The sequence below is a fragment of the Ovis aries genome, chromosome 7 (genome assembly GCF_016772045.2).
Source record: "Ovis aries strain OAR_USU_Benz2616 breed Rambouillet chromosome 7, ARS-UI_Ramb_v3.0, whole genome shotgun sequence".
NCBI lineage: Eukaryota > Metazoa > Chordata > Mammalia > Artiodactyla > Bovidae > Ovis > Ovis aries.
The window spans coordinates 81,811,513-81,836,383 of record NC_056060.1 but is presented as its reverse complement, the minus strand read 5'-3'; the positions used below and the strand labels follow the sequence as shown (position 1 = coordinate 81,836,383).

General features: G+C 42.1%; 2 protein-coding genes across 8 annotated transcripts in view; both read right to left on the bottom strand.

Moving 5' to 3' along the window:
* LOC105612852 (bifunctional methylenetetrahydrofolate dehydrogenase/cyclohydrolase, mitochondrial-like) overlaps positions 1-2,967 on the bottom strand; it is a 46,933-nt gene extending 43,966 nt beyond the window's left edge. The window contains exon 1 of the mRNA XM_060418513.1: positions 2,946-2,967. Within this exon, the coding sequence (XP_060274496.1) occupies positions 2,946-2,967 (22 nt within the window). The remainder of the gene's footprint in view (positions 1-2,945) is intronic.
* Positions 1-24,871, bottom strand: part of RGS6 (regulator of G protein signaling 6) — a 608,791-nt gene that overhangs the window by 319,631 nt on the left and 264,289 nt on the right. The gene's annotated exons all lie outside the window — the stretch shown is intronic.

Genomic DNA, 24,871 nt, shown 5'->3' with positions numbered 1-24,871 from the left:
TGATGCAGGGATCGAACCCGGTCTCTTACGTCTCCTGCACTGGCAGGCAGGTTCTTTCCTACCAGGGCCGCCTGGGAAGCCTGTGTGCATACGCTTCTGTACATACACAGGGGTTAGTGGAAAGTGTAAACTCTGCAGACAGTGTTTTAGTTTAGTTTAGTTTTTTTTTTCCTGACCAAGTATAAGGTCCCCATGTTACTTGACCCAAATAAGCTCAATGTAACTCAGAGATACATGATAGAAAAGTAGCTGCTCATCCCTTAAATACATCAGCTCCAGTGTTACTTCCAGATGAGCATCAGCTTTATCACCAAGAACTACCTCTTGGGTACAATGCCATGACTCACAGTCTCAAGGAGGAAGCCAGGTCATTAAGAAAAAGTCTGTCCAATAGACACAGTATTAAAAAATAAAACAGTGTCAAGGAAAAACCATTCCAGACTTAGATAAGAAAAGATTTTATTTAAAAAGACTGTTTCAAAGAGGGAGGGGAACTAGTGTGGTGGGGACAAGGTTCAGGGCCTAACACCCTGAAGCCTCTGTCTGATCATAGTACAGGCAGAAAGGGTCTTTCTGCACACAGAAGAATCAACAAGGCTGGGAGGAGCAGGCTGGGGGGTGGGCAAGGGGCATGACCTGCAGCTGGCAGATGCTTAGGAAGGGCCCAACAAGGAGGGACTGCTTTGTGTTTCAAGGTCTGCTCAACCTCTGGGCTTAACTAAAGTTTGGCCTCATGTTCAATGAACAGGCATTTTGTCCAGAGGTCAGTGGGCACACACACAGGGGCACATTCACTTAATCAGGTAGGAGGCCAAGAATCGGATTTTGGAGGGTCTGTGTCTGGCCTTGTCACAAGTAAAAAGGGGGGTCATCCCTGAGTCTTACGGGGGAGGCAACTGTGCAGGAAGCTGTCCCAGAACACAAGAGGGTGGAAGAATGTTTCTTAGTTGCCAGTGTTTTCCAGAATCACAGGTGAAGTTCAACACCATCAATAATTCAGACAAAAAATATTTTCATTTAAACCCAAAACCACTCTTGTTTGTGATTTTCATCATCACCTACCTGGAACTGTTTGATATCTAGACTTTAGGGAACTGCAGCTGCCAATATGTTACAGTTTGGGCACTAATCTAAAGGTCCACTCTCACCCACCATCTCTCGGTACGTTGTCCATAAGAATGTGGTGATGATGCAAAAGTTTTTGGAAAGAAGGGCCCGCTTTCCCACTAGATGGTGCTGGTACCCCAGGTGCTTCCCGGGACCCTCTGGCCAGCATGGGTGGACAGCACAACAGAGTGCAACCTGAGACAGGTGGGAAGAGGTGACTCTCCCTCCTGTCCAACCTGACTTTAGGGCCTCTCTCTTGACCCATTGCAGGACATCAGAGGCCCTCATAGAGAGCCTGGAGCAGTCATCCTGTCCACTTCACAGCTCCGGAAGGGTAATATACAGAAGTAGTGATTAACAATTGGGAAAGCAGCCCGAAACACTGGTAAGACTATTTTCCCCCAAGAAGAAACCACATAACCACAGGCCTAACTCCTAAGGGTTAAGCTCCCTGGGTTAGCACGAGCAACTATAAAATAACCCAGGGGAACACTGGTCTTATCAGCCTTGGTTCCTCTCTACCCCTTCCCTCTATACTCCTTTACCTAGACAATGAAATCCAATCAGTTTACAGACCTAAGAGGAGAGGCTTTCAAAAGGGATAAACAGTCAAAGATCTGAGTATGGTCCTGCCTTTGGATGTTCTCTCTCTGTTCAGAAAATGATGTAAATGGGCAGGGAAGATGCTCTTGTCTCTCTCTTAATCTACAGGGTACCAACAGACATCCACTGGAATTTAACTGTCCCCCCCAAGCAGGGAAGTTGATTCTTTTACTCTTGTATTAGTCTACAAAAGGGATTATTTTGTGGGTTTGTGTCCAACAGAAAAAAAAAAAAAAGAACCTAGAGAATCACTTCTGAATGGCATGTATTAATTTGGAGTTTTTCTTTCATCTTCCCAAACTCAGAACAGTGACAAACACAAACTGGGAAACAAACATGGATTAAGCATCAAGGAGAGAGATGTCACAGAAAGCAAACTGTAAAAAAAGAAAGGAAAAAAAAACTATTAAATCTCTGTTTCACTGGAAATTTTCCAAAAGTAACATGCCTGCCAATTTTTGAAAAATCTCTGCCATATCCAGCTACCCACAGCATCTATTCACAGCTCCTGCTGATACAAACACTACCCTCATGGCCCCACATAAATCATAATACAATCTGCCTCCAGTTTCCCTATTACTCTCCTCTCTGATGAAATTGTTGGCGGCCAACACAGGCAATCAGCAAGGTCAGCTTGGCTGAAGTGAGTCTTTGATTAGGTTAAGCTATCAACGTAACTATAAGATTAGACAGCTAATCATGTATATTTAGCATAATTAGCATTGCCACATCCCTGAAGCACTGCCCGGTGATTCAGGCTGAGAACCCTGGATGGTGAGCCCTCGGGATGGACAGCAAAGCAGTGATGTACAATGCAGGTGTCAGGAGGGCACTGCTGTTTGGTCACAGCTACTTTAATGATTTTATTTCTGGCCTTTCCCAGGCTTCCCTTGTGGCTCAGCTGGTAAAGAATCCACCTGCATTATGGGAAACCTGGGTTTGATCCCTGGGTTGGGGAGATCCCCTGGAGAAGGGAAAGGCTACCCACCCTAGTATTCTGGTCTAGAGAATTCCATGGACTGTATAGTCCATGGGATCGCAGAAAGTCAGATACGACTCAGTGACTTTCACTTTCCCAGGCAATAGAGCTATGGCTCTAGGCATTCTTCCCCAACTAATGTGTTGATTCCACACTGGTTTCTTCAGTGACAGTTTTCAACATTCGCAAGCCCAACGCGAGATAAAACCGAGCTGCTTAACCAAGCTTTCTCAGGTTATGGCAAAGCTGGACTGACCTGTGACGAAATTACTGGCCATGTCTAGTTTTTCTATTTTAATCTTTATGCATCCTCACTACCCACTCCTTTCCTTAGTTTCCAAAGCTTGACTGATACTGAACATGAACTGCGTCCCTTAGAGTCAGAGGAGAAGCCAATGGTAACTTGGCTCTCTTGTCCTGTCCCACACTTCAGGACAGGCTGGTGAACCTCCGTCCTAAATTCAGAGGCCATCTGAAAGCAGACTCTTTCCCAGGTGAACCTTGAACCTCAGGTATATTCTAAGATGATTCTTGGGTTTGGGGTCATCGTAGATCTCAGGAACTTAACATCATCTATTATATCATCTCTTAAGGCCTTTCAGTTCAGCCTCTGCCTTCTGACTGAATCCTTCCCATCAGCTTTTAAACCTGTTCAAGTATCTCCCAGATAAAATAAAGCATTTCCTGGTTCTTAGGTCCCTACATTTCCTGCAGCTACCATTCTATTACCCTCTTTACAATGAATTTGAAGGAAGCACCCATATCTATACATCAATTTCCTTATCTTCCACTCACTCCTTGGGCTACCAATTTGACTTCAAGCCTCACAACTTCCCAAAGACAATTCTGCAGAGGTCACTAGTAACTCCAAGTCTCTAGATCCAAACTGTACTTTTCAGTTCTCTATACACTTGATACTTTAGCAGCCTTTTGACACTTTGACCTCTTCCTCCTCCTTGAAACACTAGCCTTGGCATCTGTGACACCTTAATACCCAGGTTTGTCTTTCTGGACTTTGGAAATCTCCAAGGTTTGTTTCCTGATATACTTTCAAGTAACTGCAGGCTGCAGCCAAGATTGGTGTCAGTGTCCTTCTCTGTTCACATATATTTGTCTCCATTTCTTTGATATGTTTAGCATTTTTTTTCCAGGAATTCAGGCTCCCCCATACTTGGAAGCAAAGGGTAAAAGAGAGGGTTTGGATTTTCAACAAAATCTGACACCGTTCATGTTCTATTGATACTTTGTTATTAAGTATGTTGATTGAAAACATCGGTGCATACAAATACAGGTTTATTATCCTTTACTGCTCACTGAACAAGTGTTTGGGAGCTATCACTTTGTAAGATGGGGAAAAATTAAAAGCTAAACTAGGAATGGACAGAAGAGAAGGACAGTCAGTAGAGTTAGAAGAGTTCTGAGATGGAGCTCCCGGGAATTTATGATGAAAAGGATGGAGAAAAGAAAAGGCAGAAGATCAAGCAGATCAGCCCTAAAAGGGTGTTTTACCACTAACGTGCACCTCATTTTCCAGATTATAGGATGCAATGAGGCAAAAGCGCTTCCCATGCCACCCAGGAATATTCTCACTGAAAGAGTTTAAATAAGATTGAATCTGTTATCACAACAAAGAACGGAAATGACAAAATAATGAAAACTCTTCTTTCAAATGATGTAAAAATTATTTCCCTTGAAGATTCTCCACCTAAAAATACTCATAATATCCTATCAAGTCTGTCCCTGTTGTTCAGTCGCCCAGTCGTGTCTGACTCTTTGCAACCCCATGAACCGTAGCCTACCAGGCTCCTCAGTCTATGGGATTTCCCAGGCAAGAACACTGGAGTGGGTTGCCATTTCCTTCTCCAAGGGATCTTCCCGACCCAGCAATTGAACCCCAGTCTCCTGCTTGGCAGGTGGATTCTTTACCACTGAACCACCTGGGAAGCCCTCAGGCTGCCTATGGCTCTCACTAAATATTAATCCTTAATTCACTGATATGTGCAGATGAACTACTTCAGCATTCTTTTTGGATAAATTTGTTCATCCATCAAAATTCCCACTATAATGGAAAAAGGCAATTCAAGAACAACTCAACTCAATTATCACTCCTTGCAGGCAAGCAATCCAGGTATCTTTGTATTCAACAAAGTTTGGTCCATAGAAGGATGCTCTTTAAATATTTTCTGAATAAACATAGCAATAATTGATTTCAATAATTCTTAAGTACCATTATGCAGATCACTCAATGATTAATAACTGTTTTTACTTAGTCAATATATTTCTATAGATTGCTTTATGAAGAGTAATTACACAAGAAAGAGATGGGCTGTACTGAAATCTTCATTCTTATTCTCTGGAAAACTAACCTAAAAAAATATAAACTGCACACAGATAGAGGACAAGCATTACAATTCTTACTGTAATGCTCTCTGAGCAAGTGAAAGTGAAAGTGAAGTAGCTCAGTTGTGTCCGACTCTTTGCGGCCCCTATAGACTATAGCCTACCAGGCTCCTCTGTCCATGGGATTTTCCAGGCAATAGTACTGGAGTGGATTGCCATTTGCTTCTCCAGGGGATCTTCTCAACTCAGGGCTCGAACCCAGGTCTCCTGCATTGTAGACAGACACTTTACCATCTGAGCCACCAGGGAAGTCCTGAAATCAGGGACAAAATCAGCACAGAAAACCTTCTGGACTGGAGGCTGTTCAGTGTTTCTGTCCTGGTCAACAGTCCCCAAATTGAGTGTCACCAATTAAGGGACAAAAAACTGGCAACATGGAGAGGTCAGAGGGTTCCTATGACCTTCTAATTGGTCTAAACATAGATAACCACATCACTTCCCTTAATTAAGTACTTCACTTTCTGTTTCTTAGGGGATTCTGAGATAAATGCTTTGCGATTAAAATGGCATATGTTAATGAAATCATTTCTTTCAAAAACAATAGTAATAGTTTATAAAATCTAGCATCTTAACTCCAAAAACGCAAGTGATTGCTTCCTCTTAAATAATAGAACTTTTGTGCTTTTAATTTGCTTTTCATTTTTATGAGATGCCTGAAGATGGCTCATATTTTGTTATTTCTTTAACAGATAAAATCACTGATTTGCAAATGATTACTTTAGCATTTCACATTATTTCACTGATAGACAAAATCACTCCCCTATCATGGAAGAGCAGATAAGGAGAGAGAGAAATTAGCCTTCTTGATTAAATGACATAATGAAATGTATTATATATGTTGTGTGTGTGTGACTGACTTGACCTAGTCAGTCAAGTCCGACTCTTTGCAACCCCATGGACTGAAACCTGCCAATTCTTCGGCGCTCAGCCTTCTTCACAGTCTAACTCTCATATCCATACATGACCACTGGAAAAACACAGCCCTGACTAGACGGACCTTAGTTGGCAAAGTAATATCTCTGCTTTTCAATATACTATCTAGGTTGGTCATAACTTTCCTTCAGAAGAGTAAGCGTCTTTTAATTTCATGGCTGCAATCACCATCTGCAGTGATTTTGGAGCCCAGAAAAATAAAATCTGACACTGTTTCCACCGTTTCCCCATCTATTTCCCATGAAGTGATGGGACCGGATGCCATGATCTTAGTTTTCTGAATGTTGAGCTTTAAGCCAATTTTTTCACTCTCCTCTCTCACTTTCATCAAGAGGCTTTTAGTTCTTCTTCACTTTCTGCCATAAGGGTGGTGTCATCTGCATATCTGAGGTTATTGATAATCCTCCTGGCAATCTTGATTCCAGCTTGTGCTTCTTCCAGCCCTGCATTTCTCATGATGTACTCTGCATATAAGTTAAATAAGGAGGGTGACAATATACAGCCTCGACATAATCCTTTTCCTATTTGGAACCAGTCTATTGTTCCATGTCCAGTTCTAACTGTTGCTTCCTGACCTGCATATAGGTTTCTCAAGAGGCAGGTCAGGTGCTCTGGTATTCTCATCTCTTTCAGAATTTTCCACAGTTTATTGTGATCCACACAGTCAAAGGCTTTGGTATAGTCAATAAAGCAGAAATAGATGTTTTTCTGGAACTCTGTTGCTTTTTCGATGATCCAGAGGATGTTGGCAATTTGATCTCTGGTTCCTCTGCCTTTTTTAAAACCAGCTTGAACATCTGGAAGTTCACGGTTCATGTATTGCAGAAGCCTGGCTTGGAGAATTTTGAGCATTACTTTACTAGCGTGTGAGATGAGTGCAATTGTGCAGTAGTTTGAGCATTCTTTGGCATTGCCTTTCTTTGGAATTGGAATGAAAACTGACCTTTTCCAGTCCTGTGGCCACTGCTGAGTTTTCCAAACTTGCTGGCATATTGAGTGCAGCACTTTCACAGCATCATCTTTCAGGATTTGAAATAGCTCAACTGGAATTCCATCACCTCCACTAGCTTTGTTCATAGTGATGCTTTCTAAGGCCCACTTGACTTCACATTCCAGGATGTCTGGCTCTAGGTAAGTGATCATACCATCATGATTATCTGGGTCGTGAAGATCTTTTTGTACAGTTCTTCCTTGTATTCTTGCCACCTGTTCTTAATATCTTCTGCTTCTGTTAGGTCCATACCATTTCTGTCCTTTATCGAGCCCATCTTTGCATGAAATGTTCCCTTGGTATCTCTAATTTTCTTGAAGAGATCTCTAGTCTTTCCCATTCTGTTGTTTTCCTCTATTTCTTTGCATTGATCACTGAAGAAGGCTTTCTTATCTCTTCTTGCTATTCTCTGGAACTCTGCATTCAGATGCTTATATCTTTCCTTTCTCCTTTGCTTTTTGCTTCTCTTCTTTTCACAGCTATTTGTAAGGCCTCCTCAGATAGCCATTTTGCTTTTTTTGCATTTTTTTTCCATGGAGATGGTCTTGATCCCTGTCTCCTGTACAATGTCACAAACCTCTGTCATAGTTCATCAGGCACTCTATCAGATCTAGTCCCTTAAATCTATTTCTCACTTCCACTGTATAATCATAAGGGATTTGATTTAGGTCATACCTGAATGGTCTAGTGGTTTTCTGTACTTTCTTCAATTTAAGTCTGAATTTGGCAATAAGGAGTTCATGATCTGAGCCACAGTCAGCTCCTGGTCTTGTTTTTTCTGACTGTAGAGAGTTTCTCCATCTTTGGCTGCAAAGAATATAATCAATCTGATTTTGGTTACCTGGCTCCTAATTAGGCATTCAATAGTGTTAATCTCTCCTCCCATCCTATTATGTCAATCAGCAGAATTTTAAGCCTGGATAAGCCAGCAGCACTGAAAAGTTTCTGTTGAAACACTCAAGGTAGACTCTGGGGTATTTTATTCACTTAACAAATACTTAACCTCTAATATTCTCAAGCACTGCACTTGGGGCTGGAGATGCAAAGTTGAGTATGACTCAGGCCTTTCCTCACAGAACTTAAAATCTAGCAAGAAGGAAAGACCAGTAGACAGAGCATTATACTGCAACATAACATTGGTTAGACATGGGATACATGTCCTGGAACTCTGGGTCACAAGGGACAGAAATTCAGCCCTAAGTGGTTTAAGTAAAGAAGGAATATTTTGGCTCAGATGACTGAAGATTTGAGGGAAGAGCTGGTCAGCGATGGATCATGAAAGGGCCCCACACAGTTACTGGCGCTTTCTCTTAGCTCTGCTCTGCTTCCTTCTGTGCTGGCTCCATGCAGCAGCAATAAGCCTGGCATACAACATGCACAAGGGCTTCCCTCGTGGCTCAGCTGGTAAAGAATCTGCCTGCAATGCGGGAGACCTGGGTTCTATCCCTGGGTTGGGAAGACCCCCGGGAGAAGGGAAAGGCTATCCACTCCAGTATTCTGGCCTGGAGAATTCCATGAACTGTATAGTCTGTGCGGTCACAAAGAGTTGGACATGACTAAGTGACTTTCACTTTCATTACAATATGCTCAAGCCGAGAGAGAGAGAGAGAGAGAGAGAGAGAGAGAGAGAGAGAGAGAGAGAGAGAGAAAGAGGTTCTCTGCTTCAAAATTTAAAAGTTCTCATAATGACTCCTAATGGCTGAACTTGGGTTTTGTGTCCTCTTCCATATCAATTACACAATCTAGGAGGAAGAGATTAATTGATCTCTTTAGCTAATCAGGAATCTACCTCTAGGGCAGAAGGTGGAACCAATCCCAACCAAACCAGACTGACTGAGTATAAGAGGGGTGATTCCAATTCCAGCGCCTGCAGCCACACACAGAGAGACTTTACCATGTGCCTGGCACATCCAAGCTGCTGAGAGGTATTCATCAGCTTCCTCTAATTAATGATCTGAGCAGGTTGAGACTGTTTGTATCCCATCAATAGATGATAAGCTTGGAGAAGGAAATGGCAACCCACTCCAGTACTCTTGCCTGGAAAATCGCATGGACAGAGAAGCCTAGTAGACTAGACTGGTTAATAACCTTAATAATTTCAGGTCTCCACACATGATGAACTGTTTGTCAGGAAAAAGGAGAGGAAGTGTCGGGCAGCAAAAGCAAGAGATGTCCAGGACCAAGGGAAAGTCCAGGATGCTGGGGGAATCAGAGAAGTGACTGAATCAGCAATGGAGGCATGAGAGTTAAGTCAGGGTGACACGGGAGGCTGACAGGTCTTGGAGGTAAAGGTATGGGCCAAAGATGAGCTGAAGGATAAACATGAGCCTGAAAATGGGAGACCCTGTAGTCCATACAGGGTCCATGTATGTAGTCCATACATTGCATCATGAGGCCAATGGATGGCCATGGAAGATTTTATTCAAGACACTGACAGAACTTAGGTATAGACATTGGGCACTACGGACATAGGGACAGACAAGCCTGAAGGCAAGGAACCAGGGAAAAGGCTCTTGCATTAAAAGTTTATCTTGCCCCATTTTGAATTCCTAGTTGCCAACAATTTCATGTACCTAAAAATCATATTATTATAACCATTGACATATTATAATTTAATATCTGGTGCTGCTGCTAAGTCGCGTCAGTCATGTTCGACTCTATGCGACCCCATAGACGGCAGCCTACCAGGCTCCGCCATCCTTGGTATCTACAGACACATAAATATGTTGATTATATAATATTTTAGGGAACAGTCATGTTTGTCGCATATTTTAAATTCGAGTAAGTAGATCACAAAACAGTCTATCTAAAATAATTACATTTTTAAAAAACAGTAAGTACATGTGTAGAAAAAGATATGGATAATTCTTCTTTGCTTAAAACTATAATTCTTCTTTGCTTAAAAGTAAATATATGTTACTTCTATAATAAGTTTGAAAGGTAATTTTAAAATTGCTTTATGAAAGAAAAGACCATGATGCTGGGAAAGATTGAGGGTGGAGGAAAAGGGGGCAACAGAGGATGAGATGGTTGGATGGCATCATTCACTCAATGCACATGAGTTTGAGAAAACTCCAGGAGATAGGGAAGGAGAGGGAAGTCTGGCATGCTGCAGTCTGTGGGGTCACAAAAAGAACACAACTGAGCAACTAACAATAAAATGAACATTATAAAAGCAACTTATGCTAATCAGAAAAAATTAAAACTATATGCAGGTATATACAGTAGAGGGGGAAACAACCTTTCCATCCTCCAGAAAATTCTATTTATTTCTTTCCCAAGAGAAGAATAATTACTATTAACATTTTGCTATGTATCCTTTCACACAAATTTAGGTGGGTATTTGTGTCTGTGTGTATATACATATATATCATGTATGATTATGATTATGATATCATGTGCGATTTCATATATCACATTCAAATATACATAGAATTTCCTGCAGAAGGGATGATACTGAGATACTTCTCCATGGTTTACTTCAGCCAGTTAACAGACTATTATGTCTACGCTTCATAGTGCAGGCACATAAATCTGCTTCACTATGCTGACTGCTCCACGGTACTCCAGAATAGAGGCACACTGTAACGGATTTACCTGGTCTATTATTGATGACATTTGAGTTGTTTCTGATTTTTCACTACTGCAAACAATAGAGCAGTGAAACTCCTTGACTATGTGCCCTTTTGTATACATGCAAGGATGATTTAAGGGCTTCCCTCATAGCTCAGTTGATAAAGAATCTGCAATGCAAGTTTGGAGACCTATGGGCTTTCCTGGTGGCTCAGATGGTAAATAATCTGCCTGCAGTGTGGGACACCTGCGTCAATCCCTGGGTTGGCAAGATCCCCTGGAGGAGGGCATGGCAACCCACTCCAGTATTCTTGCCTGGAGAATCCCATGGACAGAGGAGCCTGGTGGGCTACAGTCCAAGGGGTGGCAAAGAGTCGGTCATGACTGAGTGACTAAGCCAAAGGACTAAGTCAAGGATGATTTAAGATTAATTTCCCAAAAGTCGAATTTCTGGGTCAAAGGACACATACATTTTCTTTTTTATTTTATTTTATTTTTTATTTATTTATTTGTTTAATTTTAAAATCTTTAATTCTTACATGCGTTCCCAAACATGCCCCCCCCTCCCACCTCCCTCCCCACAACATCTCTCTGGGTCATCCCATTTTCAGTTCCGATAGAGGCTGCCAACTTGTCTCTCTATGGACAAGTCCAATTTATACTCCCAGCAGCAAATCATCTATGACTGCTTCACCATATTCTCATCCACATTAGAGATTATCAATTTAATTTTGGTCAGTGGGCAAACAAATAATATTTCATTCCACAGCCCACACTTTGGAAAACACTGCTCAGTAATTATTTTTGGTTTTTGAGCATTAGCCAGTCAACTATTTTAATTTCAAATGTTTTTAATAGTCTTCCCAAAATACTTATCATTGGAAAACTTGGTACAGAATATTAATTTACTTCTTTGGCTTAAAAGTACAATGGAATTGATACACAGCTGATTAGCTCTGGATCGAAACTGACAGTCCCTTAAAGAACTACAGAAGATGCAAAAGGACACGGTTGAATGCATGGTAAACCCAGAACTCACCTGTAAACTGGTGTTTGAAATGAACCCCTGACCTGTTTAGGATCAACCTTGAGAGGTGACAAAAATGGAAATATATGTTGCTATTTTGTAAAACTTTAAAGGATAGTTTTAAAAGCAGCTTGCTTGCTCATTGCATAATCCCACATACAGAGTTGAAGAGGTACTGACTGCTTCTTATTCACTGCACAGGACAGCTCATCAGGAAAGAGAGGAGACGCATTAAAGGGATGTTTGGGAATTTGCGTGGAAGAAAGAGAGTAAACCATAATGGAACAAGGAGACATCATGGTGGTGAACATGAGCAACTGAGGGATGGGGTGAACCGATTCCCAGAGGTAATACAATGGGAACATATAAACTCAGTATTGTCCAGCATAGGCTTCGTCAGAGGAAGCTTGGCTTTGCCTAAAGATTATACTATGAATATTTAGAGATTGCTGCCTGTTTCGCCAGGGTTCTTCTCATGCTGTCAAGGGTCTGAAGATGTGACAGTCACTGAATCATCATAGAGAACATAAGAGGCTGTGCAGAAAGACACAGTTCAAGGTGGTCAAATATCACGGCTGAAGGACATGCATTTTATCTCATGCTAACATGCAGAAAGTGTGGTGGTTTTTCCCTTGGACATGAGCATAGTTCTGTGATGTAGATATTATGCTTGATTTACAAAGGATAGAACTGAGGCTTAGTGAGGTTAAGTCTAGGATCACAAAGCTTCTATAGTAGTCAGCCTCTAGGATGGTCATCAAGGATACCCACTTTCTTGGTGTTCTCACCCTGTGTAATCTTCTTTCCATGAGTATGGGCTAGATTTAGTGACTCGTTTCCCAGGAGCAGATTAGAAGTGATGGTGTGTCCCTTTTGAGATTAGGTGGTAAAGACCTTAGAGCTTTGAGCTTTGGTTGGGCTGATGAAGTTTTGAATATGAATAATGATAGTGGCTGTGAATATGCTTAATGCCATTGGATCATACACTTACAGCTATAAGTATACATATCCCCAATTTTTATAAGTTCAAAGAACAAAAGAAACACTGTAGCTTCATCTTGGGATTCTTTCTGTGATTCCACTCTCTGGGGAAAGTCAGCTGCCATGCTGTAAGCAGCCCTTTGGAAAGGCCAGGGGGCAAGGGATTGATGTTGCTGGCTGCAGCCATCACGGATCTGAGGCCTGCCAACAGCCACACGGGTAAGGTTGGGCATGGGTCCTCCTCCAGCTGAGCCTTGAGATGGCTGTGGCCTTGACAAAGACCCTGCACTGGAGGTACTCAGTGGACCTGATTGCTTATGCACAGAAACATGAGCAACTGAGGGAAGGGATGGACCGATTCCCAGAGGCGATATGATGGAAACATATGAGCTAATAAGCATTGTCCAGCGTAGGCTGTGAGATAAAAACTTATATTGCTAAATTTAGGGGTAATTTGTTACACAGCAGTTGATAACTGATAGCTACTGGCAACACTACAATTTAGATCCTATTTTGCCTGTCCTCAGAGTCTAAGGTCTTCATTCATTAATTGATTCATTCCCTCAAATATATATTTGTGCTGTGTACCAGGTATACACCACGCTAGGGACAATACATACAGTGATGTATCAATAGCCAATTTTTTCTTAAACAAACAGGACCCCTTCTGCATAATCTCTGGCTTCCTATCAGGAGACCAACTTGCCATTACCGCAGTAGGCAATCCAAACTGTACACGCTTCCAGCTATTCCCCCGGTTAACACCTTCCTTCTCTCCCCGTTTCCTTCCTCCCAGGGGACTGCATCTCCAGTCCCTGTGGAGACATGCAATTCCAGCCTGTCAGCAAAGCTAGAGGCAAAGTCACTGTGCAGGGATATCTGGGCACTTGCCTTGCTGCTTCTCCTGGGAGAGGACGTGACCTTGCTGATACTGAGTTCGGCTATAAAACTCGGAGAACTGATTGTTTAAAACTGTTCTGTGAAACACAGGGCACAGACCATTGTGTAAGTTCTCCCCTGGGGCCCTGAAAGAAAGGCCTGTGGAATGGCTGAGCTTCTCAGATCCAGAGGGAGGCCTTCTTACAGGACGAACTTTTTGCAGGCCCACTGGGGAGTCTGGAAGACAGAGGGAGCCTCACTGGAAGATGTTACATGTACTCTTCCTCTGAACGCATCTCTTCCAGTGAGATTTTGCGCCCTCGGCTGACTCTTTCAGCCCTTCCTCTAACTGTGCGGTAGGAGTAACGCTCAGTCTTTTTCTTCTAACCTCAGCATCAGTGATTTGACTACTATTACTCTCTGGTTGGTGAAGGAAATGGCAACCCACCCCAGTGTTCTTGCCTGGAGAATCCCAGGGACGGGGGAGCCTGGTGGGCTGCCATCTGTGGGGCTGCACAGAGTTGGACATGACTGAAGCGACTTAGCAGCAGCAGCAGCACTCTCTGGTTGGTGAAGATGACTTGCTTCCTAAATGCATTTAGCAACCCTTAATTTGTATAAACAGACACATCAAAAACAAGAGAAACTTAAGAGTACATGAGTGCTAAATACTTCCCATGTGAATACTTGCTATAGAAGAAGTGGATATTTGATTTCAATTTAAACCCAAATCTGTCTAGACTTCGAATCAATGTTAAAATGTAAAAATGTACTAGTTCTTAAGTTGTTTCACAGTCAGAAATGCAGAATATTTTTACACTTTACGTTATGTGGTGTCTAATATAGTCTAGACCAGGGGTTGACAAACTTTCTCTGTAAAGGTCAAGATAGGAATTATTTTAGGTTTTACTGGCCACAGACTATATCTGTTCAAACTATCCACTCAGTCATTGTAGCTTGAAAGCAGTTATAGACAACAGATACTGCCTAAATGAATGGACATGTCTGTGTTTCAACAGAACTTTATTCATCAAATAGGCAGCAGGAGGAACAAGGCCCTCAGACTGTAGTTTGCCAACCTACGGTCTCGACTATGTTATTCTACCTCGTCAAATTTATTTGGCATGTGAGAATGGTGAGGATACATAGCAGAAAAGTTGTTCTTCTATGAGCCACAATTTGAACATATTCAAATTCACTTCTTTAATTAAAATTCTTATAGATTCACTCGGAATGTTTTCTAGAAAGCTAAACATCTTAGGCTTCAGGTGATTGCTGTTGAATTTTAAAAGTCAAATGCAAAAAGATACATGTGCCCCAGTGCTCACTGTAACGCTATTAGACGACCCGAATGTCCGTCAAGAGAAGAATGGACAAAGAAGACGTGGTCTATGTAAATACAATGGGATGCTGCTCAGCCGTAGAAAAGAAAAATAATGCTGTTTGCAGCAACACGGATGGACCTAGAAATCACCATGCGAAAGTTTAATAAGCCAGACAAAAACAAGCATCATATTATGTTACTGATATGTGACATCTAAAATAAAAGGATGATGTAAGTGAACTTATATATGAAACAGAAATAGACCCACAGACATAAAAAACAAACTTGTGGTTACCAGGGGGAAAAGTGAGAAGGAGGGATAAATTAGGAGCTTGAAATGAACATATACCCACTGCTACATATAAAATAGATAACTAGCAAGGACCTACTGGATAGCACTGGAAACTATTTTCACTATTCCATAATAACCTATAAGGGAAAAGAATCTGAAAAAGAACATATTTATGTGTATGAATCACTTTGCTGCACACTTGGAACTAACACAACATTGTAAATCAACTATATTTCAATAAAAACAAAAAAACTACCCCAAAACCCCAATGAAGAATGAAAGGGAAAAAAAAATCAAATTCCATGTAAAAGAAATGAAAGGAACACACTATTAAGGGGATTTTTCTTAATGTTGCTACTCTAGACTGCAATTTTTCACTTTTATTGGATCAGGAAAACTTTATTCACAACTGTGCCAATTCTTTTGGTATATAGTAGGTGCTCAGTAAATGTTAGTTGAAGAAACTCTCAGGGACATACGTGACAAATTACTAGTTTCCAGAATAAGCAATTAATTGGCAACAATTCTGACATGTTCAGGCTTCCCTGGTGGCTCAGACAGTAAAGAATTTGCCTGCAATGCAGGAGACCTGGGATCAATCCCTGACATGTCCGGAGGTACTGCCACGGTAAGAACAAGTGGACATAAAGACACAACAGGATTCTTATCTCTACTTATTGAAAAACCAGAATCAAATAAGCACCTCAATGGCCACCAGCCTTTGCTCTTCAGTTGTTGGCTCCTTGAGGCACCATTGAACTGCTAAAGCTCACGATGGCTGACCTGATCTTCAGAGGATAGGTCATGTTGGCATGATCAGGAATAGCCTTAGTTGGCTACAAAAGCTCAAGTGTCTTCCTATATTTTGGTTACTCACAACAATGATTTCTTTCAATTTCTCTAGCAAAGCATATTCAGCAACAGATAGCTTCTTTTAGGAAATGTCCCTAAATCCTATAATACTCTACTAAATCTTTGATGATGGCCCTAGGCATGACTGCTAAGGAAGTCATCTCCAGTCAAATGTTCCAAATAGCATTTGAATTTTCTGCTTTTTGTGCTGGTCTTGGGTGGTTCCGCAAATAAGCCAACCACATTGACAGAATTTATTTTTAAAGTCTGAGATCCCCCTGAAGATTTGGGGCTTTGGGGTGAGGGAGACATAGACTCTGACCCTCACAGCAAACTCAAGATTCAATGCAACGAACCATAGTCATCAAGGGGGGGTCGGCCATTTTCAGGAAAATATCTGTCCCTACCCACTCTCCTTGGTACTACCCCCATCCTTCCAAACTTCCTCAGCACCTCTAACTTGGTCAAATCTTCCACAGAGGCAAAAGCTTCTTATTCATTAGTTGGAACAAAAAGCTTTAAGTGTGAATACCCTTGGAGGAACTAAGACGTGAACAAACTAAATGAATTTAAATGGAGATAAAAGAGAGGTATCTGAGCCTTCCTTGATATGGCGCTTAGGCAAGAAAGAACTGAGGGCACTGCTGATGGTGAGAGAAAGACAGGATGAACGTGGGAGACTTAGCAAGGGAGGGTGGACAGAGAGAAACACAAGCATTCAATTCACAGCTCAGCCTCAGGCCAGCTCCACCAGGTAGGTTCAGTTCAGTTCAGTTCAGTTCAGTCGCTCAGTCGTGTCTGACTCGTTGCGACCCCATGAATCACAGCACTCCAGGCCTCCCTGTTCATCACCATCTCCCGGAGTTCACTCAGACTCACGTCCATCGAGTCCGTGATGCCATCCAGCCATCTCATCCTGGGTCGTCCCCTTCTCCTCCTGCCCCCAATACCTCCCAGCATCAGAGTTTTTTCCAATGAGTCAACTCTTCTCATGAGGTGGCCAAAGTACTGGAGTTTCAGCTTTAGCATCATTCCTTCAAAGAAATCCCAGGGTTGATCTCCTTCAGAATGGACTGGTTGGATCTCCTTGCAGTCCAAAGGACTCTCAAGAATCTTCTCCAACACCACAGTTCAAAAGCATAAATTCTTTGGCACTCAGCCTTCTTCACAGTCCAACTCTCACATCCATACATGACTACTGGAAAAACCTCAGCCTTGACTAGACAGACCTTAGTCAGCAAAGTAATGTCTCTGCTTTTGAATATGCTATCTAGGTTGGTCATAACTTTTCTTCCAAGGAGTAAGCGTCTTTTAATTTCATGGCTGCAGTCACCATCTGCAGTCATTTTGGAGCCCAAAAAAATAAAGTCTGATACTGTTTCCACTGTTTCCCCATCTATTTCCCATGAAGTGATGGGACCGGATGCCATGATCTTCGTTTGCTGAATGTTGAGGTTTAAGCCAACTTTTTCACTCTCCTCTTTCACTTTCATCAAGAGGCTCTTTAGTTCCTCTTCACTTTCTGCCATAAGGGTGGTATCATCTGCATATCTGAGGTTATTGTTATTTCTCCCGGCAATCTTGATTCCAGCTTGTGTTTCTTCCAGTCCAGCGTTTCTCATGATGTACTCTGCATATAAGTTAAATAAGCAGGGTGACAATATACAGCCTTGACGTACTCCTTTTCCTATTTGGAACCAGTCTGTTGTTCCATGTCCAGTTCTAACGGTTGCTTCCTGTCCTCCATATAGGTTTCTCAAGGGGCAGGTCAGTTGGTCTGGTATTCCCATCTCTTTCAGAATTTTCCACAATTTCTTGTGATCCACACAGTCAAACGCTTTGGCATAGTCAATAAAGCAGAAGTAGATGTTTTTCTGGAACTCTCTTGCTTTTTCCATGATCCAGCAGATGTTGGCAATTTGATCTCTGGTTCCTCTGCCTTTTCTAAAACCAGCTTGAACATCTGGAAGTTCACGTTTCATGTATTGCTGAAGCCTAGCTTGGAGAATTTTGAGCATTACTTTACTAGCATGTGAGATGAGTGCAATTGTGCAGTAGTTTGAACATTCTTTGGCATTGCCTTTCTTTGGAATTGGAATGAAAACTGACCTTTTCCTGTCCTGTGGCCACTGCTGAGTTTTCCAAACTTGCTGGCATATTGAGTGCAGCACTTTCACAGCATCATCTTTCAGGATTTGAAACAGCTCAATTGGAATTCCATCATCTCCACCAGCTTTGTTCGTAGTGATGCTTTCTAAGGCCCACTTGACTTCACATTTCAAGATGTCTGGCTCTAGATTAGTGATCACATCATCATGACTATCTGGGTCGTGAAGATCTTTTTTGTACAGTTCTTCCTTGTATTCTTGCCGCCTCTTCTTAATAGCTTCTCCTTCTGGTAGGTCCATACCATTTCTGTCCTTTATCAAGCCCATCTTTGCATGAAATGTTCCCTTGGTATCTCTAATTTTCTTGAAGAGATCTCTAGTCTTTCCCATTCTGTTGTTTTCCTCTATTTCTTTGCATTGATTACTGAGGAAGGCTTTATTATCTCTTCTTGCTATTCTTTGGAACTCTGCATTTAGAATACCTATATCTTTCCTTTTCTCCTTTGCTTTTCACCTCTCTTCTTTTCACAGCTATTTGTAAGGCCTCTTCAGACAGCCATTTTGCTTGTCCATAGTTAAAGCAGCATCTCACCAGCCTCCAATTTCCTAACAATTTAAGGAAAGTAGCAGTCAACATTGAGAGGAGAGTAGATGCCTTTATTAGAGAAATCAAGGATGCTGACACAAAGCAACAGCCATGTTGAATTTCCTAATTGCTCAAACAGAACAGACTAATTAAGACACTTTAGAGAATCAAATAAATGAAATGGACCTGAGCTGAAAGCACAGTGTAGAAATAATGGTATGTAGAAGGTGTAACCTAGGGGTCTGTCAGATAGTAAAGATTTTAGGCTTTGTAGACCATAGGGTCTCTATTTCACAATTCTGCCATTACAGTGCAAAAGCAGTCAGAGGCGATTAGCAAGCAAATGGGTGTGGCTAACTTTCAATAAAAATTTATTTACGAAAACATTCTGTAGGTCAAATTTGGTCATTTGGCTATATAGCTTGCTGACCTCTAGCTTCAGTACAGTTCAGTTCAGTTGCTCAGTCATGTCCGACTCTTTGCGACCTCATGAACTGTAGCACACCAGGCCTCCCTGTCCATCACCATCAACTCCCGGAGTTTACTCAAACTCATATTCATCGAGTCAGTGATGCCATCCAGCCATCTCATCCTCTGTCGTCCCCTTCTCCTCATGCCCCCAATCCCTCCCAGCATCAGAGTCTTTTTCAATGAGTCAACTCTTCGCATGAGGTGCCCAAAGTACTGGAGCTTCAGCTTCACCATCAGCATCAGTCCTTCCAAAGAATACCCAGGACTGATCTCCTTTAGGATGGACTGGTTGGATCTCCTTGCAGTCCAAGGGACTCTCAAGAGTCTTCTCCAACACCACAGTTCAAAAGCATCTATTCTTTGGTGCTCAGCTTTCTTCACAGTCCAACTCTCACATCCTTACATGACTACTGGAGAAACCATAGCCTTGACTAGACAGACATTTGTTGGCAAAGCAATATCTCTGCTTTTGAATATGCTATCTAGGTTGGTCATAACTTTTCTTCCAAGGAGCAAAGGTCTTTTAATTTCATGGCTGCAGTCACCATCTGCAGTGATTTTGGAGCTCCAAAAAATAAAGTCTGACACCGTTTCCACTGTTTCCCCATTATTTCTCATGAAGTGATGGGACCAGATGCCACGATCTTCATTGAATATTGAGCTTTAAGCCAACTTTTTCACTCTCCTTTTTCACTTTCATCAAGAGGCTTTTTAGTTATTCATTTTCTGCCATAAGGGTGGTGTCATCTGCATATCTGAGGTTATTGGTATTTCTCCCGGCAATCTTGATTCCAGCTTATGCTTCTTCCAGCCCAGCGTTTCTCATGATATACTCTGCATATAAGTTAAATAGCAGCTTACAGTGTATCAAAGAGAAGATATACCTTCTCACTTCTCAGACCATGTACATCGTAACACCTTACAAAGGATTAGGTTTCCAAGTTAGCAAACAGTAGTCGGAATTACCTCCTAGATTGCAGAATTGCCTGTAGGAACAGTAATTTACTGCAGATAGAGCATATCACACGTCCCACACCAAGTTCCTTATAAGTAATTCGCTCTGACAGCCAAAGAGCTCATGCCACAAAAATTCTTGCTCATGCCAATATATCCTCATAACTTAAATAAATATGTGAAAGGAAGTCAGTGTACAACACCCTTGAATAATGCATAGGAGCCTTTTAAAAGAAAGATAACATCTCCTGGACCCTCAGCATCATTTTAGATTACTTTTATCGCAATGTTGCTTAAATATGTATAAAACTAACACAATTCAATACCAAGCGCTTTTGCTTACAGCTCTTATGCAATTCAGAAACCAAAATAAAATAATGCAGTGGATCATGGTGTCCTGCTGCAGGGAAATCATGGCCTGCGATGTAAAGAAGTCATTAACCGCCTCCCTGACTGCTGCAAAACACCATCCTGCCACCCCTGGGCTTTCCCTTAGTGTGTACGTGTCATCTACAAATCAATACCCCTTCTTTCCCCACCTCATCGGCCGGGATAGCCTCATACCTGCTAATGGAAATCAATGAAAACTCTGAAATTCAGCAGCAGATGATCAGAATGTATGCATAATCCCTGCTTGCAGAGAGGACACAGAGTCCCCTGAGAATGGATTTGAGCACCCCAGTTTGAGAACTATTGCTATGGAAACCAAATTCCTTAAGCCTAGTGATGATTCTGAAACCTTCCTAGCATGTGTTACTTTCACCAGTCAGGTGACACGGGGCATTTATTCCTTCCTTCTGCACTGGTCAGTGGCTCCTCCAGACTTCAGAACAAGGTAGGTGGACTGTTCTGTAGCAGCTCTTTCTAAGCTGACTTATAACTGTGACTTCAAGAAAGTCACTTCTCTTCTCTGAGCCTCCATTTCCCCACCTGCAAATTAGGTGCTTGAACTCCAAGGGCATTTCCATCTCTTATAGTCGCTACTGCTATGAGATATATAAGAGGAACTGAACCAAAGCACAGTATTGCTAACTAGGTATTCACAGAGGCAAGCAAAATGTATCCCATAGTGGGAACGACATGGATACTTGATCATTTGAAGACAAACATAGGGGCAACAGGACATTACAACTAAAATGGACCCTGGAGATCATTTAGGCTACAGTTCCTGTTTTATAAATTTATATATAAGAGTAACTGCTCTAGGCTAGGTTTTTTGCAAGATGTTGGAGATATAACAGCGTGTATGTTGCATGCTCAGTCATGTCCGATTCTTTGCAACCCCATGGCCCTTCTCTCCATGGAATTTTCCAGGCAAGAATACTGGAGTGGGTTGCTATTTCCTACTCCAAGGGATCTTTCCAGTTGAGGGATTAAGCCCATGAATGTTGCATCTCCCGCTTTGGTAGGCAGATTCTTTACCACTATGCCACCTGGGAAACCCAGGTATAATAGCAAATGGGACAAAATACCTGCTCTTACAGAGCCTAAATTACAGTGAGGGGGGACTGAGATAAATCAGCAAGTAATTATAATAATAATAAAAAATTATATATACACAAATACAGCAAAAAAGTAAAATTTATATATGTAAAAACTATAAATTTTTAAAACATAAATTTTATATGTGTAATTTTTACTACACATAGTGTATTTTATATATGATATTATATATTCAAATAGAAATTGCTCTGGCTATGTTGGAAGTACTGGTAGGCAACTGACCCTTATGTGGAGGATCAAGAAAGTCTTCTATAGCAAAGAGACACAAATATAAAGAACAGACTTTTGGACTGTGTGGGAGAAGGAGAGAGTGGGATGATTTGAGAGAACAGCACTGAAACACGCATATTACCATATGTGAAATAGATCACCAGTCCAAGTTCGATGCATGAAACAGGGCACTCAGAACCGATGCACTGGGACAGCCCTGAGGGATGGAATGGGGAGGGAAGAGGGAGGGGGTTTCAGGATGGGGGACACATGTACACCCATGGCTGGTTCCTGTCAGTTCAGTTCAGTTCAGTCGCTCAGTCATGCCCGACTCTGCGACCCCATGAATCGCAGCACGCCAGGCCTCCCTGTCCATCACCAACTCCCAGAGTTTACCCAGACCCACGTCCATTGAGTCGGTGATGCCATCCAGCCATCTCATCCTCTGTCATCCCCTTCTCCCCCTGCCCTCAATCTTTCCCAGCATCAGGGTCTTTTCAACTGAGTCAGCTCTTCGGTTCTTGTCAACGTATGGCAAAATTCACTACAATGTTGTAAAGTAACTAGCCTCCAATTAAAATAAATTAATTAATAAAAAAATAAAGTCTTCTGGAGGAACATCACTCATCGGTGAATGCTGTGGCTCTGCAGCATTGTGGAGACAGCAAGGTAAGGTGGGAGGTGTGACATTTGGGACCACACACGCCGTGAGTTCTGAAGCACACCAACTCATCTCTAGTTGACATCTGACAGACGGAAACTGGGGTCCCAATGTTCCATGACTTCTGATTACTTGAAAGTTTAAAAAATGTTTTAACTGAAGTATATTTGATTTATAATATTGTGTTAGTTTCAGGTATACAGCAAAGTGATTTGGTTATACATATACGTATCTATCTATATTCTTTCTGTATTTCTTTTCCATTACAGTTTATTACAAGATATTGAATTTGGTTCCTTATGCTATACAGTAAAACATTACTGTTTATTTATTTTATATATCATAGTGCGCATTTATTGGGCTCCCCTAGTGACTCAGTGGTAAAGAATCCCCCTGCCAATGCAGGCGATGCAGGTTCAATCCCTGGGTCAGGAAGATCCCCTGGACAAGGAAACAGCAACCCACTGCAGTATTCTTGCCTGGGAAATCCCATGGACAGAAGAGCCCAGCAGTCTGTAGTTCATGGGGTCGCAGAGTCAGACACTTTAAGCGATGACTAAAAAAAAACAAACAGTGTGCATTTGTTAACCCCACACCTCTAATTTCTTGGGATTTGGAGGATTTATTGGAGTTTTTAAATAAAAAATGATGGATTTCTAAATTTTAGCACTTCATTTTAATGTTTGAAAATACTAAAATAAATAAAGCCTTCATCTGGCCCATCTGGCACTCTGCTCTTTGCCCCTGGTCCCCTGGACCTTTTCTTCTTGCATCTGCAAAGTGTTCTGGCTAAGTGTCCATCACCGGATGAGAAGCTTATAGACGCAGGACTCCTGCCTGAGACAGATATTTTTAACGAACTCTGAAATAGCACTCAGACATGAGTACTTGAACTAAATCATCAGAGAATGTTTGGAATTTAGGGGGCTGGGGAGGGGGGATTCTAAACAATCCCCCCTTTAGTTCTCACACTGCTCCAGCAGGAGGGCAGAATGCGCCTCATGAATTAAAGTCACTTGGGTCTCTAGTAAATTTATAGATTTTTTTAAAGCATTTACCAAATTCTGTTTTGGGTTACTTCCCGGACGCTCAGCATTCACCTGCTACATCAGCCTTGGGAAACTTCCATTTCGTATCACAGCAGGCACTTTTCAGGAGGACAGAAGCACAGGATGGAGGAAGCAGAACCCACGTTGTAGTTCCAAAGCAGAAAATTAAACTCTGATGTGCATTTGACAGATGCATGAAAATCAAATCCCGAGTAGTGGAAGAGGAAGGTTGCCATGGCGTTTTTGCAAAACACCACTTCTGAGAATGAGAATTTCATGGTACACAGATTTCCCTCTTTCCCTGCTTTTTCCCCATTAGGCAGAGAACATCTGAAGGGTTACGGGAAGAAAAAATCTGGTGTCAAGCATACCCCCTCACAGTTGGGTTTCTGGGCAGATGGTGGGGACATTCAATAATGACAAGGACTCTGGGTCCCCCTTCTTTCATGCAGCAGAGCACTCTGGGAGGTGGTAGGGGCCCAACTCCTCTCCTCCCACACCCCAGGGGGCAGGCAATAGCATTAATCAGCCGCTGCCTAATTACCAGCTAACTAATTAGTAAGGAAGGTTGCTCCCAGGGTCCTGCTGTGTCTTAATAATTAATCCATAAACTGGTTAATCCGTCAACTCCTTCCCTTGATCTCCCAGCAAAAATCCACAGTGTGATCTACGCCCCGCCCCAATCACACAAGAAAGAAACTCTGGAGTTGTCTTTCAGTTTTCCTGCCTCCATGTCTCTTCTGATTGCTTACCAAATGCCATGAAATCTACCTTCTCAGGGTCTCTCTGATGTGTCCTCCCCTTTGCCTTCTCCCTGCTTCTCCTCTGACTCAGCCGTCCACCATCCTCACCCCATCTCATGCCTCAACAACTGAACAGTTTTCCTTACCAGGTCTCCCTACCAGGTCTCCCTACCAATCACTCTCCCCACTTCAACTCATCTTTCCTTCTGCTCCCCAAAATATCTTTAGGAAATGGGCTTTGATATGTCAGTCTTTGGCTTAAATATCTTACCTCAATCCCCCCCACCCCACTCCTATAAAATTAAGTTCAGAATATTCTATATGATAATCAGAGCCTCCATGATCTGCACCAGCTGCTCTGCCTTGCAGAAGAAGTATTTACTCTTAAGTCAATCACATCAACACTGACCAGCACAGAGGGCTCTGGTCTTTTGGTGGACGCAGTGAGATGATACCTTTCTGTGACTCTAGGCACTGTAGTTCAATGGCAACAACCTGGCAACTGGTGACTTGATCACTTGCAGCTCAAGCGGTGTAGCCTATGAAAAAGATCTCCACATTCCCTTCCCCTGACCCATTCATATACCTTATTTGATGCTTTGAACATGGTGGATTGCTCTCTACCCCTCACTCTCCTTTCATACA